We start from the raw sequence: 17,031 nt of genomic DNA, 5'->3' as shown, positions 1-17,031 counted from the left end.
CATGTATTGAGACCTTAGCTAATGTATTTGGACTTCAGGATGATTGGATGAGATTATTTACAGTCTTTTTCACAAGTGCTAAATAACATTATTCTTGCTGATTCACTATAAAAATCGTTAACTTCTCTGAGTTGCAGAGTTGGTTTGCCATTTTGAGCCGCTGCCTTTTGGCATTCCTGGCAGCTGGATGCATTTGGTGATTGAAAATATTAGTTCTGCTTCTGTATGGTGTTCTGATGTGACATGTAGGATTTTATGGAGGCATGTTCCTGCCATCTGCTGTTAAGTTAATATTTTGGATTTTGGAAGAAATATTATTGAGAGTTATTGCATGGTTCTACAAAATATTTGTACATCAATTTGTTTGATGGCATTGCATCGTCATGTTTAAATGGTATAACTCCGTAGTTTAATATAAAGCTTCTGTTATATAAATTATAAATTGTTTTTGCTTTCTAGGTCATGTTTTATCCGGTCAAGAATATTATCTTGTGCAAATTTTAGGCTCTAGTCTACTTGGTTGTCGTGCTTTGTTTTTACGAGGATTGTTTGTTAGTTGCAAGTATAAATTTCAAATGTAGTATGGTTCAACTGGATAGTCAGTGGATGCATTGTTGGGTTACGCTCAGAGGCGAAATACAAGCGTTTGATTGTCTTTATTGTTGTAAGCAATAGCTTTTGCATATATTTAATATTATTTTATATAACTTTTATTTTTGTTGTAATGCACAAACACTCAACTCTAAGTAAGATAAGATGGGCACACGCCGTGCCATTATGCAACCCGGTCAGTTACAGTACCAGAACAGCCCAATAACTACGTGTAGCTTTAAACTGAACTTGCCAATAGCCAATGGCGAACCAAATGCACCGCCTCCTCCCAAGCCGCGGTTGTTGGGTCTCTCAATCGAGCCAAGAGACTCCCATCATCTTCGCCGCAAACGCGTACCTGTCAGCAGCCTCGTCGATCTGCCATCCACAGAACGCAGCGATTCAGTCGAAGGAGCAGGCAGAAAACCTTGTTAGTTTTTAACGAGAGCAGGGCGCGCGCCAGAGCGTACGATTTTCTGCGTGGAGCGGCCGCAGCCGTGGCCGCTCTTGCGTTCGATCCGCGCGATGATGGGGTTCGTCTGCGGGCTGCCCTCCGCGTCAGCGCGCAGGACGTGCTGCATCGTCTGCCGGGTGGACAAGGACAACAGCGCGTCAAACACGCCCCATGTCTTTCTTGGTGGGAAACACGGAGGCAAACGAGTGCGTACCGCGAGGAATTTGAGCGTGTGCGATGGCACGACTCGGTCGTCGTGGTCCGCCGTCAGCAGCATTGTGGGAGGGTACTGGCAGCCGAAGCCGCGGCGAGAGTCGACCTTCTCCCACGGCCGCCGCACGTTGTGGAGGGGAGAGTACCTGCATGATCGATTGGTCATTGGCAACTCCGAGGAGTGTGGACCGGGGAAACAAACAATAGGAGCAAGAGCCATGGCAGACAAAGACTAAAGAAGTGTCATACTTGATAAGCCAGTGGAATTCTTCCTCGTTCTCCGAGCAGCCGAAGTCGCAGGTCCATGCACGACCTGGGTGCAATCGTTGTCGAGCACATTCATGAGGCACTTTTGCAGTGAAATTAGTTTCTGACAAGTTGCGAGAAGAGAGGCCGAACCTATGGTGAACTTGTGGAACCGAAGCATGTCCATCACTCCCACATGAGCCAGAGCGCAGCCAAAGAGGTCAGGCCGCTGCAACCACAAGTGTTCTTGCTCATTTTTCAGCAGATGTCAAAGAACTGAGACTGTTACTGATACATAGCGACGAAAAGGCGAACCTGATTCATGCAGGCAGCCACTAGTAGGCCACCGTTGCTTCCGCCTTCGATGCACAGCCTCGTCGGGTTGGTGTGACCTGTAGAAACGAGGAACTCACCGGCGGCGATGAAATCATCGAAGCAGTTCTGCTTGTTTGCGAGTGAGCCGGCCTTGTGCCAGTCCTCGCCGTACTCTCCACCGCCTCTGATGTTCGCGATGCACGTCACGAATCCTAAGTTCCTCATGAGGACGACGCGGGTGACGCTGAATTGCGGTGTTATGCTCATGCCGAAACCGCCGTAGCCGTAGAGCAAAGCTGGGTGTGATCCGTCAAGCTTGATGTTCTTCTTGGATACGATGAACATTGGGATCTTGGTCCCATCCTTACTTGGATAAAACACCTGAAAAAAAACAGTAGACATTTCAGATATAATTAATGATGAGATGGCAAGAACAATAGCATTGTAACGGTTTTTCGGATTAGGATATCTACCTGCTTTGCTTCAAACTCTGTGCGATCAAAGCCTGGAACTGAAATTTCTCTGTACACATTCATCTCGGGGATCTCAGTGCTGACGTCACACCTGTAGATGATTCCCGGGGTAAGGAAGCTCGCAAACTCGATGAACACCTCGGAATCGACGCGTCTACCAGAAATCCCGTTGACAGTGCCTATGTCAATGGGAATGTCATGCAGCAACTCCCCGGCAACCAAGCTCCTCATCTGCAAGACGTACTTAACATCTGACAGGTAGTTCACCAAAATCTTGTCGCCATGGACGGCGCAAGCCGATTCTAGGACCGCCTTCTCATCTTCAGGAAGAACATCGGTCCATGATTGCGGCACGTCGACGACGACCCTGGACAGTTTGTACCTCGGAGCATCTTTGTTAGTGAGAAATGTGAACTCGGTATCGTCGTTGGCGATGAGTCCATAGTACGCCTCGAATTTGTCCACGAGCTTGACGAAAGGGAGCACGCCATGGGTTCCCTTCATGCCGTCCAGCCCATGGGAGAGAGCTGAGAGGTCACAGTAGTACAATTTGTTCACCGGCTCTGACGTTTCTGAAACTGACAGAATCACATACTGCGACAAGTAACAACATATACCAGCTTAGAATTCGCCTTTGCCATTGCTAAGTTGGTAACGCAAGGTAGCCAGGTGCAGAACTCAGTAAAATTTCAGAGCCTTACATACCTTGCCATCTTCTGTGACTTCCGGGGTGTATATGTACTTGGGATGCTCGGGATCCCTCCAGCACAGCACGTCCTGCGACTGGTCTGTTCCAAGGAAATGGTAGTAGACTTCGTGGTTGAGATTAATGGCGGTCTTGATCCCAGAATCCAGCGCTGCACCATCCCTGCGTAGCAGCACCAACGTTGCCAACCGAGGCTCGAGACACAGATCCCATTCCGACAAACAAGTAGTGCAGCTGACACTCACCTTGGAGCCGGAAAACGCGAGTAGAAGAAGCCCTGCCCGTCACGAGTCCACGCAATGCGAGAGAATTTCACCTGCATGGTACAGTTCCCAAACATATGGCTCGAGTCAGCATCAGCTCGACTGAATCATGGACGGAGGCAGAGTCCATATCTTCAGGCTTCGGCTCCTTACCCAGGATAGCTTGTCGGGCAGGTGCTCCTTGTCGCGCACGCGCATGACCCTGATGGTGATCCAGTCGCTGCCGCTCGTGCTGGTGCCGTAGGCCAGGTGCTCGCCGTCGTCGCTCACGCCGATCATGGAGAGCGACACCGTGGCGTCCTCGCTGAACGTGTTGGGGTCCAGCAACGCGTCAGGCTCACCGCCCAGCCCATGCTGCGAACGCAGCATTGTCACCACCTATTTTCTCAGAAGAAAACAGGAACCCAAAAAAAAAAAAAGGAAGGGTGCTTTAAGATTGGGGACTAACCTGGACGTAGAGCGCGCTGTGCGGCTGGAGGCCGGGGTTGTGGAAGTAGAAGTAGCTGCCCCGGCGCTTGAACGGCGCGCGGAATCGCGGGTGGTCGAAGAGCGCGGTGAGCTGCCCGCGCAGGCGGCCGCGGTGGCCGCAGGTGGAGAGCACGGCGTCCGCCATGGCCGCCTGCGCGTCCACGAATTCCTTCACTTCCTTCGAATCCAGCTCCTCCATCCTGTTAACCGGCAACAGTATATTCATCACGGTGCAGAACAGCCTGTTAGTGCTACCGCAAGCACTTCGTTTAATTTCTGACGAATCAAGAATGAGCGAAGAATCACGCGGTCCTAGTTGCTTTCCAAACTCAAGTCTGCTCTGATTTATATTTGATCTGATTATCTGACTCATATTGCTCACGAATAAATGATCCCTAAACGTACAAATTTTTGGTAGTACTGCTGCAGTATGCAGAGAATTCAGAGGTTCATGGAGGGGAAAATTTCAGGTCTTTGCGGACGTATGAGCTATTAAAATTGCTCATTTATGTTGAAATTAGTGCTGGAAAGGTAGATGAAATAAAATATAAGATATACACCTCCATGCGGAATTGACTTTCCCAAGATGAATGAGACAGTGATGGAGTAAGGTTTTGTTTTTTTAAAAAAAAATATATTTTTGTTCAAGGAGCCGCATCTCATATCCTTAGCAAAAACAGTGGATTGTGTCATGTGTGATGGTTTACTTTTTCGAAGGAGAGTGAGCGATGAAATGATAACCCTAATTATATTGAAAAAGAGCACTTGGTTTCCTAAAAAATATATCGTGTCCGCGTTAGCTAAAAAGAATCGACATTGGAGGTCCTCTCCGGTCTACGTTTAAGTTTGGCAAAGTTCATAACGCAGGGGAAAGATTGACATTGTGTGCAAAGTACTTTCAACAAAGAAACAAAGATAACAAACGAAAGAGGAACACATGTATGGGCTCACCATCTGTACGGGTCCGGCACAAGAACGCCATGGTAGTCGTCGACAATGTCGTCGTCGCGGCGTGCCGGAGGGTACCGGAGCGGCGGCAACGGCTCGTCGACGGCGGCGAGGGAACCCATGGCGAATGGTGAAGCAACGCAACCGGCGGCCGGCGACGTGGTAGCGTTTGTGGGCACCCTCGCGAGTCAAGCGGAGGCACAAAGAAGCCACGATGACAACACAGTATAGGCGTGCGTGTATATATAGAGTGCAGCTGTGCAGGATGTGGTCACGTAGTGAGCATGTCCTTTTTCTTCGCGAAAGAACCAATTTTTTTAGTTGAAATGGGCAGTTAACAATGCTGAATACACAGAGAAATACAAAACGCTTCTGTAGGACAGATAAATTAGTTTCGTGATAATTCATATGGCATCTTTGCTTTCCACTAACACGGGCCTGTGGGCAGGGGAAAATATATATTTTATATGTTCTCGTTAGGAAAAAAATGGAGATAATTGCAACGCCGGAGAACGTGAGACCAGAGACTTGCAGGAAAAGAGGATGTCGCCATGGAGGTGTAAGGATGTTGCCATGTATGAGGATGCGTCGCTGTCGCGGGGTCACGGGTCACGGCCTCGCTGGCGGCCACGACTAAACGTTAACGTAACTTCGTACTTCGAGACATTTTACTGTCGAGATTCTCTGTTTCTTCTTTGAAATGTCACATTTTTACTGTCAAGATTCTCTGTTTTTCAGACGTACTGTCAAGATTCTTGGTGGACTACTCTACTCCCATTCGAGAGAAATACTACTGAGTGCCTCCTCTCTGTATATTTTTTTCCGTCATTTTTTTATTTCTATAAAATTGGGATATTGAGTTTGGTTTAGTTAATCTGGGGCTTTGATTTGTGTCAAATCATTTTTAAAGCCTGGTCAGAGGAAGGGGACAGACAAATTGCGCACTGTCCCGGTGCCTGTGGCTGTGTCCTGTCCTTTTTTTTTTCAGGTCGGGACTCCATCCGAGTGTTCGAGAATTTTGATTTCTTATGGGTTATCTCCCAACATGTTTGTTAGGCCTGCCGGGCCCACAATCTCTATCTCTCCGGCGACAAAAGCTGGAGTTAACGACTTCTAGGCCTGCTTGTTCCGTGGGCCCACCCAATTAAAAGAAAAGAGGCTCGCTTATGCATAGAAATTACCACGTTAATAAAAGAAAAAAAAAAGTAAAATGTCCCTATACATATGTATAAATTACCTATCACTACCATTAAGAAAAAAATTAATCCAAACTACCCGTATATCTAGTTCTTTATTACCAACCTCTGCTATTATGTCGGCAAAAATTACAACATAATTTATTTAATGCATAAGTTCGTTGCACCCTGCATGCATTTAAGAAATCAATGTTAAAATTCAAATGACCTTTTGATGTAAAATGTAATAGGAAAAAGAAAAGAAAAGAGAAACATAGCTACGAGAGGTGTAAAACAAAAAGGAAAAGGAGACAGGGAGGATACAGTCACAGCTGCATTGGTATTGGACCCGTAGCTCAAGGTCACGGTGTTAGCCAGGCGACAAAGTAAGATGGAGCCCGCAGATCGTTGATGGTGTAACCACAAACCGTATAGATGATGGAACATGACCTTCATACCTAAACAAAAGTTACTCGATTGGAATAGCAGAGAAAAACAAGAATAAGCTCCTGCTGAGCGGAATTTACATGAAAATAGATCAAGGAGATGACAATAGTGTACAAATAGATGAAAATGTTGTTATGGTAAGCTCATGTTTGAATTATGTCTATCAAGGCGTAAGTATAGTAGTAGCAGAATGAAGGATGATGATGAGGTAAAGCACAAATTTATGATTGATACAACGGTGCATGTACAGTTAGATGATACTAGCCACGTAATTACGCGGACCATTACGCGGACCATCCCTGTAAGACCCGCGTTGCCGGGATCTCCTGTGCCTCCTGTATCAGTCCCTGGATTACGTAGCTGATACGCACAGTACAACAATTGTAGTATCACAGTCAAACTTCGTACAATACATTAACGTACAGTGTACTTTAAGTTACAAACCATATTGTCTTTTACAAACATGGTCTAGCGGCCTTCATGAAAAGCACAGCGGAAAAAGGACCCAAGCCACAAGCAGTGAGGGTGCGAACACGACGCTTAGACTACTCTTCGTCTCCGGCTTCGCCCCCGGCAAAGTCGGCGTTATCTTCTTCATCTGAATGACAGCAAGAGTGAGTACAAAAGGTACTCAGCAAGCCCTATACTACTTTCAAGGGTTTCATAGATGCATAATGAAGTATTTCAAGGATAAGGCTTTACAGAATAGTTTTAGCGTAAAGCAATCTATGCAGGTATTCAGTTGTATCATCAATGATTATCTTTAAAACTGTTTTAATAGTTCAAAACCAGTAACAAGCTTTATCTGGGGGTTTTCGGTCCTAGGAGGGGCTATACCTCACTACGCAGTCCCTTTTATCACAACTGGTGTACCTCTAGTACCACACAGCTTCTGGCGGAATCGAGCCAGGAACATTAACATATGGATATCTAGTTCACACACTCATTCATCAAGACACACGCACCCTGAGTCTAGTCAACGCGATTGCTGCTTTCGCATGTCCATGACCGTGGACACGGCTATTCGAATAGTTTTACACTCTGCAGAGGTTGTACAACTTTACCCACGCGATATGCTCAGCCTCCCACTGTTGCATGCAGGGGAGCGAATCATATCGAGACCCTCCATAACACCTTGCCGGGCTTTTCCACGAGACACGCCCAAGTACCAGAGCTGCATGCTTTCGAAGGCCAGCATCCCTTTTTAAGCCTTGGCCGGTACTAGAAACCTCCAAGCATACGGGACAGGATAGTACTTGCCTGCTCGTTGCTCTCAGCCTCCTTGTATGATGTCCGACTCAGTCCAGTGAAAGGAAAGTCAAGTCCCGCCCATACATGACGCATGGTTGTACGTAGTGGCTAGGCTAGACGGGCCGCAATGACTCGGTCCTTAAGCGGCCGGGGTGGGCATCTCCCAGCACGAGTATTCCCACAATACCACATGCCCCCAAGAGCATCCCTTCCCACAGAGGACTACTCTACCTGCCCTCGCCAAAACAGTTTTCACTAATTTTTACACACCACCTACCATATCCCACACACTGACAAGGATCTCACATCCATCACAAAATTCATATCCATCAAGGATTCATGGTATATGATTTGTCATTGGATAATGATAATTTATCATCCCCGAGGAGATGCAGTTTTAAAAGCGACGCCTCTGAGGAGACGTATTCAATCCTAAGCATGCTAGATATCAAGACGTCTTCCATCGTTAATATAGATAACAATAGGTAATCCTAGAGTGATATGTATTCTGGGTGAAGTTAGTTATGGTATGGCAAGTGTTGATAGGATTAACTACTACAAATAATTGCAAAAGCGTAATACATAGCATATGCAGTAGTATTCTCAGTTTTAGTTGAGCATGTAGATTATCGGAAAACATAGGTTCAATATGATCAAGGAAAATAGGACTTGCCTTCTCCGGAGTTCTCCTCTTGATTTTGGTCAAAGTCAGGATCCTTCTCAGCCCGAATAATCCCAGCACAGATCTCGCAAAACAATTGTCCTTGTTCCTCTGTAATTCACAACTACGATCAATACGGCTAAACTAAAGAAGAACCGATTAACACCAATTGAAAAGCCAAACAAGCCCTAACAGACAACACAAGTTGGCCAATGAGTAGATCTTGATTTTTAAGGAATTTCGACGAAGGAAACGCCAAAATCGGAGCCAGAACGGAGAAGTGACGGCTCCTGGAAGATTTAATTCAGGAAAATATGAAAAGACACTATTCACAGGTGGGGCCCACTGAACAGTGAAAGGGGCCCATATGAACAGTGACCAAGTGGGACCCACTTGGGCTCCATCCGGGCCTGGATGGGCCGGGCCTAGCCTAGGCCGGGCTCGGATCTACAGTAATGGGCCCGCACAGTGCGGCCTACAGAGTCATCGGGCCGGCGGCCTATGGCCTCTAGAACCTGGGTCGGCCCAGGAGGCATGGCCCATTTGCGGTACAGGTCGGCATGGCCGACTGGCCGGTCGGTGGGCCAAGCGGGGGTGCGCGGCAGGGCAGCCCACGGCGCACGCGAGCAGCGTGCAGCAGAGGGGAGGGGGATTTGGCGTCGGCGGCGAGGGCTACGACGGCGTGGCACGGAGAAGCTCGCCGGCGACGAGTTTCCGCTAGGGTTTCACCGCGAGAGCTAGACGCCGGGGCACTACGCGGCACGACGAACTCGACTGACAGCACGGCGACGACGGTGAGAGGCGGCGGTTGTGTCAGATCAGCGCCGGGGGGGGGGGAGCGGCGGCGCGGCAAAATTCGGCAGCACCTCCCCTGCACAGGGAGGCGTTCTTCCTGCAAGAAAACGGGGCTCACGGTCCCGAAGAACTCGGCACGATGGCCAGTGAACACATATACGACACAGGCACGTGCCGGCGGCGACCAGACGCGGTGGCCGAACCACAAAAGCGTCGGCGTGCGGCTATCAGCCAAATTGGCGCATGGGGTGGCCTACTTAGCTAGCCTAGGGACTCTAAGGAGGCTAGGGGGCTCACCAGTGAGGTCGGACGGTGGCAAGCGGCGGCTGTGGTCGGCGGTGGGGACGACGAATGACGGTGGCTCGGGCTTCACGCGAAGGCAGCCCCCGTCGAGCTTTTCGAGCCAACGGACGGTGGCACGTGGGCAGCATCAGCTTAAGGTCCTCCTCGGCAGCTCGTCGGCGTATGGTCGACGGCGAGCAGTGGCGAGGCGAGAAACGGGGCGGCGGTGGCGGAAGTGGTGAAATGGGTAAGGAGGGAGTGCCGGCCTGCTATTTATAGCTGGGAGGGGAGGCGGCACTAAGGCGAGGGCGAGGGACACGCGAGCGGGCGCGGGTGTCCCTCGCGGGTCAACGGAGGCGAGGTGGAGCGCAGCGAGGCGTGCGACGCGGCGACGGTGGCCTGTGGTCGGCCGACGCGCGGCAGGCTACCGCAAGCACGCGTACTGCGGCGCCAGTGCAGTGGCCGGGGCAGGGACAGAGAGAAGGGAGAGGCATGGGCTCGGGGCGGAGCTGTCCCGTGAAGAGCGGCGGCCGGCGACGTGGCCTGCAGCGCTGGCGGGGAGAGAAGGGAGGGGGAGAGGGAAGAGGGGTGTGGCGCGGGTGGATGGGCGACACGTGGCATCGGTGGACGGCCCGGAGCGAACGCGCGCGCGGGCACGCTGGCGTGCGGCCGAGTGGGCCGGGAAGGCGATGGCGGCCCACGCGGGGAAGGAAGCGGCCGAACGGGCCGGCAGCTAGCCCGTGCTAAAAAGGAAGAAGAAAGAAGACCAGTTGGGCCGGATAAAAAGAGAGGGGAAAAAGGAAATCGGCCCACTGAGAATTTGGAGGAGAAAAAGAAAGAGAGAAAAAGAGAAAGAGAATCAAACATATCTTTGGAATAATTCAAATTGGAAATTTGAATTTGGAACTTGATTTTGGATTAAGATCAACTTCAATTATTTATTTGGAGTTGATTTAATCTGGATCTCTGATTTAAAGGGAATTTGAATCTGAAATTGATTTTTTTTTGAGCTGACCAGAATCTAAGAGTAGGTTTGAGTTGAGAGACATTCACTTCAAACCTCCACACAAAGAATCATAAAATCCAATAATGCATGACAGTCAACCTAATGCAGTGATCTTTGCTAGAATTTGCACTGGTAAACTTTGGAACAACTAGTCAACTCCATACCTCCAACATGTGTGAAGGTGTATGTACTGGCATACATACACATCCCTGTACATGTACTAGCTTACTTAATTATCCTTAAAAAGTTTTAATTTGGAGCTAATTATGTAATTATACAATATGCTAAACACAGGGTGTTACAATCCCGCTAGTTACATTGACAATATGGGTAAGAAGTTAACCAAAGAAATCTCATCAAATATGAAGTTTTAGCAAGTAGAATTGTATAATTCATTGTAAAACTTTATTTAACATCGACATCACTTTTTTTCAAAGGAGAATTGGTAGGTTCTCTGCCTTTCCATTGTTGTCGCTCAATCAATTCCATGTTATTTGAAGTTTTGAACAACAGAAAGCATTGTTTTGCTGCATTCTGGTTAATGTACGTTAATAATGTGAACGCATAGGTGTATCAGCAAGTCATAAATTTTAGATGAAGGGATCTTTATTTCGAGATGAAATTGTGGTCCGGCCTCCGCATCGAGCATAATGCACATAATGAATCATAAACATAGGAAGAAAAAAGAAGCTTGCGAAATCTCCTTCCGATACAAAATTCTATACGATAGCTATTGTCTATCGATCATCGAAGGCTTTGCTAGGTTATAAATGATTGTAAATTGCTTTAGATGTTCCTGTTGTTTGCTATCTATTTATGGGAGGATATCGGTTGTTGGGAGTCTTCTATCTCTCTCAATCCATCATGTAAGGAAATAGGTATTGATGCATAGTAAGTATTTTGTTCTGGAGTGCATGGTGGTCATGAGATGTAGGTTTGGGTTTGAGGCTTGGTGTTGCTTTATGTACACCTAGTTTTATTTTCTCTCTCTCTCTCTTTTTATCGTTTCTTTTTGTAATGGCTGAATGCATCAACATCTTGTTTGGTGTAGAGGTTAGAATAATATTTTATTTTGAAATAAAGCTTCTTTCATCTTTCTTTTTTTTTGTTGTCGAGGGTGATCTCTAACAATAATCTGGGGTATATTGGATGACGTGTGCATTGATCCGTATTTTCTATACGCATGTATTAATCTAGATTCAAGAACACTGAGGTTTATCCAAGTTCAGATCTTCCGTAGGATAATAGCTATTTATCCTATGTATTATCTTATAAGATGGATAAACTTGTTACAAAATATATTTCTCTTTCTACAAACAAGATCTCGATCCCTTTATATACTAGAGGGAAAGATGTACAAACAACCGGACTATGTCAAACTCTGCAGTAGACTTACCCATGATGAAGACAACTACCCGTAGCACATCATGACATTGGATAGGCACGCCTACCCTGCTCTGTTCATCCTGAGTGTCCCGTACCATCACTGAACGTCGTTACGCTCACCTGTCAGACCATCCTATAGCATTAAATGCTACAGGACGGATCACTGTAATTTCACACCACCCTATAACCATGCCACGCCAAAAACAGGTGTCTGTGGAAGGAAAAATCAAACTTGACCAAGTAGGTAGGTACCTGCTTTGCGACCAGTGAGAGCTGGTCACAGACCTCGCTACACGAGCAGGGGGCTAGTCGCCCTGGTTGTGCGGTGTGGTTGTGATCTTTACAATACCTGCTGCGCGCTGACATTACGCGGCACGAGATCCATCATGTGGGACACCCCTTTACCTATTACACCAACACCGGTCTTTTCAAGAAAAAAAATTCAGACATTCATATTTTCTATGAGTTAAATCATCAGATTATTCTGTAGCAGCAGATGTTTACTTCTCTATCATAGACACTAAAGTACGGACCACAACACGATAATTACAGGAAAGCACAAGTGATGGCTGCAGAGAGAGTAGAACATCTTGCTTTCGTCAGCAAGCTGTCACAGCCCAAACCACTAAAGAGGAAAATGACATTTCAGCACTTCACCTTGTCCTAAAAAAAAAAATACCTAGCAAGTTCAATGCACAATCTCACACTAGAATGGTGGTAAGAACTAAGAAGTGCCAACATAAATTTCAATAATTTGTCGCCCATGTTGATGGCATCCTTGAAGACTGGATAGTAGGTGCATTCCGGACATTGATGTCGAGCGGCAACATCCGGTATTCGATCTCGAGATCTTTCAAGACCTTGATCATCTCCTGGAGCAGTAGCTCCCTCCTCTCGAACCTCATCCCCATGTCGTGGAAGTTGATCGTGTGACGGCACCAAATGGAGACCTTTAGTTTGTTTGTGTCGTCCACGTCGCGGAGGACGACCATGGAACCAGGGTACCAGTGTTCCTTCTTGTTGTCAAGGTAACTGAGATTTATAATGACATGATTTGTAAGCTTAAAGGAGTCAAAATAACAATAATAAACTATCTAATATTTGGACATTCATGTATGTGATAGCTTGTTCAACAGAGAAGTTTTTGACAAGAGAAACTGAGGTTAAGGCATTGGTACTTACCGCAATAGTCTTTCCTTCATGAGGGCCAGTTTCTCCACTGGTGTTGCGACATGAACAGAGAAGTCGACTGCATCTCCCATGTCAGGGCTCCTATAGTAATTCATAATCGGTAAGGCAGCCAGTTGACTGTTGGGATAATACACCTTGAGATTGTCATATCGGAGGAAGATTGTTGTCATGATGTTCATCTCCTCCACAACCACCTGACATTTGAACAGTTTGTAACCAAGTCAGTTAGTGTTGAGGCAATTCATCGATCAATGCAGACAAAGCATCAATTAAAGGAGAACTTGCATGTAACCTGCATTCCATCAACTTCGCATCGATCACCGACATCGAAAGGATGCATCACAAACAAGAACACGATCGCCTCAAAGATGGTCCTAAGAGTGTTCCCAAACATGAAAACTGCCACAAGAAGCTGCGAGCTGAGCAAGACAAAGAATTTTGACGTTGCGATCCCTAGGATGAGAAGCCAGAGTGCGAGCACGATTAACGCAACTACAACATTGGCCATTTGGTGGAGCTTGTTCACTGCGGTTTTCGTGTCGTTGAGCGTCAAGGCGAGAGCTTTGCGCTCTCGGAATGCGTTTACCTACAGAATCCACATGAGAGTGATATATAGGAAATCTCGATTAAAGCACCACAAAGTTTCTTTCCAAGATAGAGAATGAGCTCTGTGTATGTGTCAAGATCGTTACCACCCAGTTCTTGAGTGACCTCTTGCTGACCCTGTTGTGCTCCTGCGCTCCTTCAAAAAGATCCATTGCCTTTAAAGCTTCCTCCTGCCTCATGAAACGCATCAAATCTGACAAGTATATGTGCCTGAAATGCGTTCACAATTCAGAATCTTTATCAAGTAGTACTGCAATGATGTTTCAAACAGCATTTTGTACACGGAAATTCGTACTGAAGAATTAAATTTGGTAAAGATATACAGGTAGTCTAGTACTCACTTGGATCCAGGTTTGGTGACGTTCTGGAAAATCCTCTTGGCAGCGACCTTGGCCTCGTACTCGCTGTGAATCTGCGTCGCCATCTCGTCCTCGCCTGTCGCATGCTTGATCTGCTCGTCCATCGTCGTCAGCGCCCCATACCGAACAATCTTCATCAGTCTCTTCATGCTCCACGCAGAGATGTTCTTCTGGCTGAGCCTGTGAAGCTGGTCAATGGAGATCCCCTCATCGAAATGCCGCTCGGTTTTCTGCCTCTGCAGCTGAGTGCTGACACCTCGCCTGGACGGGGCTGCCGTAAGGCGACCACTCTTCGGCACGGGCCCGGACTTGCTCGGCATTGCCGCGTGTTGGAGCTCATTCGGAATGGCTGCCCCCGCGCTCTGCAGCCTCTGCACCTCGGCAAGCATGCGGCTTTCGTCGACCAACGGCGGCCCGGAGAGGGTCTCGATGACGTACTGGTTGAAGAGCGCGTCCTGGATCCTGTCGAAGTAGGTGGAGACGTGGAAGGACGAGGCGAGCACCTTGAGTAGCAGCGTCTTGACGAGGCGGATGACTGTGGCGACGAGGAGGCAGCACAGCACCTTGGTGACATAGGGCAGCACCAGCGTGTGCGTCTCCCGCTTGGCGTCCTTGTCGAACAGCAGGTGCCAGGAGACGAGCGCGAGGCCCAGCCAGAGCACGTTCCGCACGGCACGGCGCACGCCGTAGACGAAGTAGAGCACCTTCTTCCGCAGCAGGAAGTTACGCTCGACGAAGAAGACGGCGATGCGGATGACCCAGCCGGAGACAAGGCGGCCACAGATGAGCACGAACACGAGGAGCTCCCATTTCCAGAGATGGAGCCCCGAGAGCTTCTTCTTGGACAGGCTGTGTATGGTGAGGCTGCAGACCAGAGCGCCGACGATGACCACTAGGCTGACCCACTCGAGGATGAGTAGGCAGTCCATCGTGTCACGCTTGAAGTCCGAGGTGAGGCCCTCTTCCATGAACGGGTCGTCGTCTTCGTCGTCGAAGGCGCCTGACTTGCCAATGAGCCCCGACTTGCCGATGAGACCCGACCGGAGCTGCCCGGATTTGGGCGGCGGCCCCTTTGCCACAAACGACTTGCGATCGTTGCGCTCCCCCTCGGCGGCGGGGGCACTCGACGGCGGCGGGGGATCCATTAGCCGGGAGCGCGTCTTGCTACGCGCCAACAGGCTGGACCCGGTGGACGTCGACGTGCAGCGTAGCACCTCGGCAGTGTCCCCGTCGGTGGCACTCTGCTTCCGGTTGTCGCCGGTGTCGTAGGAGGAGGAGGACGACGACGACGATGACGGGGAGAAACGTTTGTGGGGGTCTTGGAACGAGACGCGCAGCTCCCTGGAGGCGGAGACGGACGCCGGGGCGCGCGGCGGTCTCCTCAGCTCCTCCACCTCGAAGTCGGGGTCCAGCGACAGCTCGCCGCCGGCTGCCGCCTGCTTTCGGAGGAAGCTGCCGATGAGGCGGGTCGGTGGGTCTTCAATTGACTCCCCGCCGGCGCTGAGCGCCGGGGACTCGGGCGACTGCGGCGGCCGGTTCTTGAAACTGAACGACGACCTGCCGTCGCGGGACGCGTTGGCCCCGGCGCTGGGCGAGGTCGACGCGCTCGACCCGGACCCGGACCCCGGGAGCACGGTCGCCGCGCCCCCAGCCCGTGGCGTGTTGACCGTCGAGATATAGTTGGAGCTCTGACCGGACACATTGGCGACGCCTCCGCCCGCGTGGAGGCCGACTGGGGAGCGCGGTTCGGCGTCGATCTTGACGACGACCTCGCGGCGATCACCGTCGTTGTGGTGGCGGTCACGCTCCTTGTCCTGGTCGAAGTCGAACGACCCTGACCGAGACGAGATGTTCGACCCGTACGACTTGATGCTGCTCTTCCGCCGTAGGTCCATCGCCGCTGGAGGCGATGACACCATGCCAACGATCTAATCAGCAGCTCAGGAACAGGCCGTGGATCGTTGGCTATTAAAGGGGAGACCCGTCTCAGAACGCGGGCGGCAGGCAGGCAGGCAGCAGCGGACTCTCATGCATGCGCACCGCACCGCGCGGGCGCGTTCATGCAGCGCAAGCCGACGCCTCACGGTAGACCACGAGTTCACGACACGCGCACACGCTCGCATTCACCTGCGGCGAGTGCGGCTGTCCCGCGGTCGGGGCGAGCAAAAGGCAGAGAGGCTCTTGGCTCGCCGGGGAGAGCGGCGCGCGCGAGCGTCGGGCAGGGCCGGCGGTATTTGGCAACGGGCGCGCGGCGCGTTTACGTGAGCGTGGGGGAGCCTCGCGGGCTGTAATATACCGCGGAAGGGCGGGCATGCTCCGGGGCTGGCAAGCATGCAGACGCGGTGCTGTCCGCAACCACCGGCGGGCGAGGTTAAGCTGGGGCTGTGCGATCCTGGTGGTGAACTCTGTGGGCTAGCGCTGGCTATTTTGGGGCACCACCTCGCCCTTTTTCGTGGCTTCTTTTGACCTGCGTCCTTGTCTCTCACGTGCGTTTGATTCATCCTTCGGTTTCTGCCTTGCCCTGTAACTGTAAGCCTGTTGCCTTTCATCCAGTGATCCTCCTGATACCCGTTGCCTCTAAAGTACCTTGGGCAAGAGCAAAAGCGTCTTGCAACTCATGCTGTTCGACTTCCTTCGCACCATGACCAAGGCGAAACTTGAGCCGAAATGATACTAGTGTCACTTCACTATACATGTAACAACATACACAAATTTATATTTATATGATCGATATGAACAGGTTACTAATAAAGATTTTCACTCAATACTAATGCACCACCCAAACTACATATAGCTTTTTCTTCTTTTTTTAGGGAACCATGACTGATAGTTTTTTTTTTAGGGAAACCATGACTGATAGTGATGACAAGGAAGGAAGCCATTAACCATGGATTGTCATTGGAGCAGGCTGTATTTCTGGCCCACATCTAGCCCACAGTCCAGTAAGGCCCTGTGAGTGTGATTGCCACGGAGGAGAAGGGCCCGGTTCATACTGACTGCGAGAGGCCTTACAATAATAGGCCGGTGCAATTTCCTCAATTGCGCCTGGACGACCTCCTGACTAGCCTACAAGCCCAAACAACTACAGCCCAAGGCCGAAAATTTTAGGCCGACGAAGCTCAAATGTTTTTTCTTCGATAACCCAGATTGAGAAGTTGATAGGTTTTGGTGCGTTTCACATCATCCAACCCTACC

General features: G+C 49.6%; 2 protein-coding genes across 2 annotated transcripts; both read right to left on the bottom strand.

Annotated features, from left to right (window-relative positions):
* Nucleotides 1–745: 745 nt before the first annotated feature.
* On the bottom strand, nt 746–4,896 carry LOC133889199 (uncharacterized). The gene is made up of 12 exons (XM_062329678.1): nt 4,681–4,896; nt 3,710–3,929; nt 3,415–3,615; nt 3,244–3,314; nt 2,998–3,160; nt 2,293–2,886; nt 1,820–2,200; nt 1,658–1,733; nt 1,508–1,571; nt 1,260–1,404; nt 1,062–1,175; nt 746–969 (listed from the first exon to the last, which is right to left on the bottom strand). The coding sequence occupies exons 1-12, from the start codon at nt 4,797–4,799 to the stop codon at nt 904–906; spliced, it is 2,214 nt and encodes a 737-aa protein (XP_062185662.1). The 5' UTR covers nt 4,800–4,896; the 3' UTR covers nt 746–903.
* A 7,224-nt stretch (nt 4,897–12,120) lies between these two features.
* LOC133887788 (mechanosensitive ion channel protein 6-like) lies at nt 12,121–16,218 on the bottom strand. The gene is made up of 5 exons (XM_062327770.1): nt 13,819–16,218; nt 13,564–13,687; nt 13,164–13,457; nt 12,863–13,065; nt 12,121–12,712 (listed from the first exon to the last, which is right to left on the bottom strand). The coding sequence occupies exons 1-5, from the start codon at nt 15,753–15,755 to the stop codon at nt 12,427–12,429; spliced, it is 2,844 nt and encodes a 947-aa protein (XP_062183754.1). The 5' UTR covers nt 15,756–16,218; the 3' UTR covers nt 12,121–12,426.
* Between the last annotated feature and the right edge of the window lie 813 nt (nt 16,219–17,031).

This window comes from Phragmites australis, chromosome 13, assembly GCF_958298935.1.
Source record: "Phragmites australis chromosome 13, lpPhrAust1.1, whole genome shotgun sequence".
NCBI classification, from domain to species: domain Eukaryota; kingdom Viridiplantae; phylum Streptophyta; class Magnoliopsida; order Poales; family Poaceae; genus Phragmites; species Phragmites australis.
This window is presented reverse-complemented; position numbering and strand designations above follow the sequence as displayed.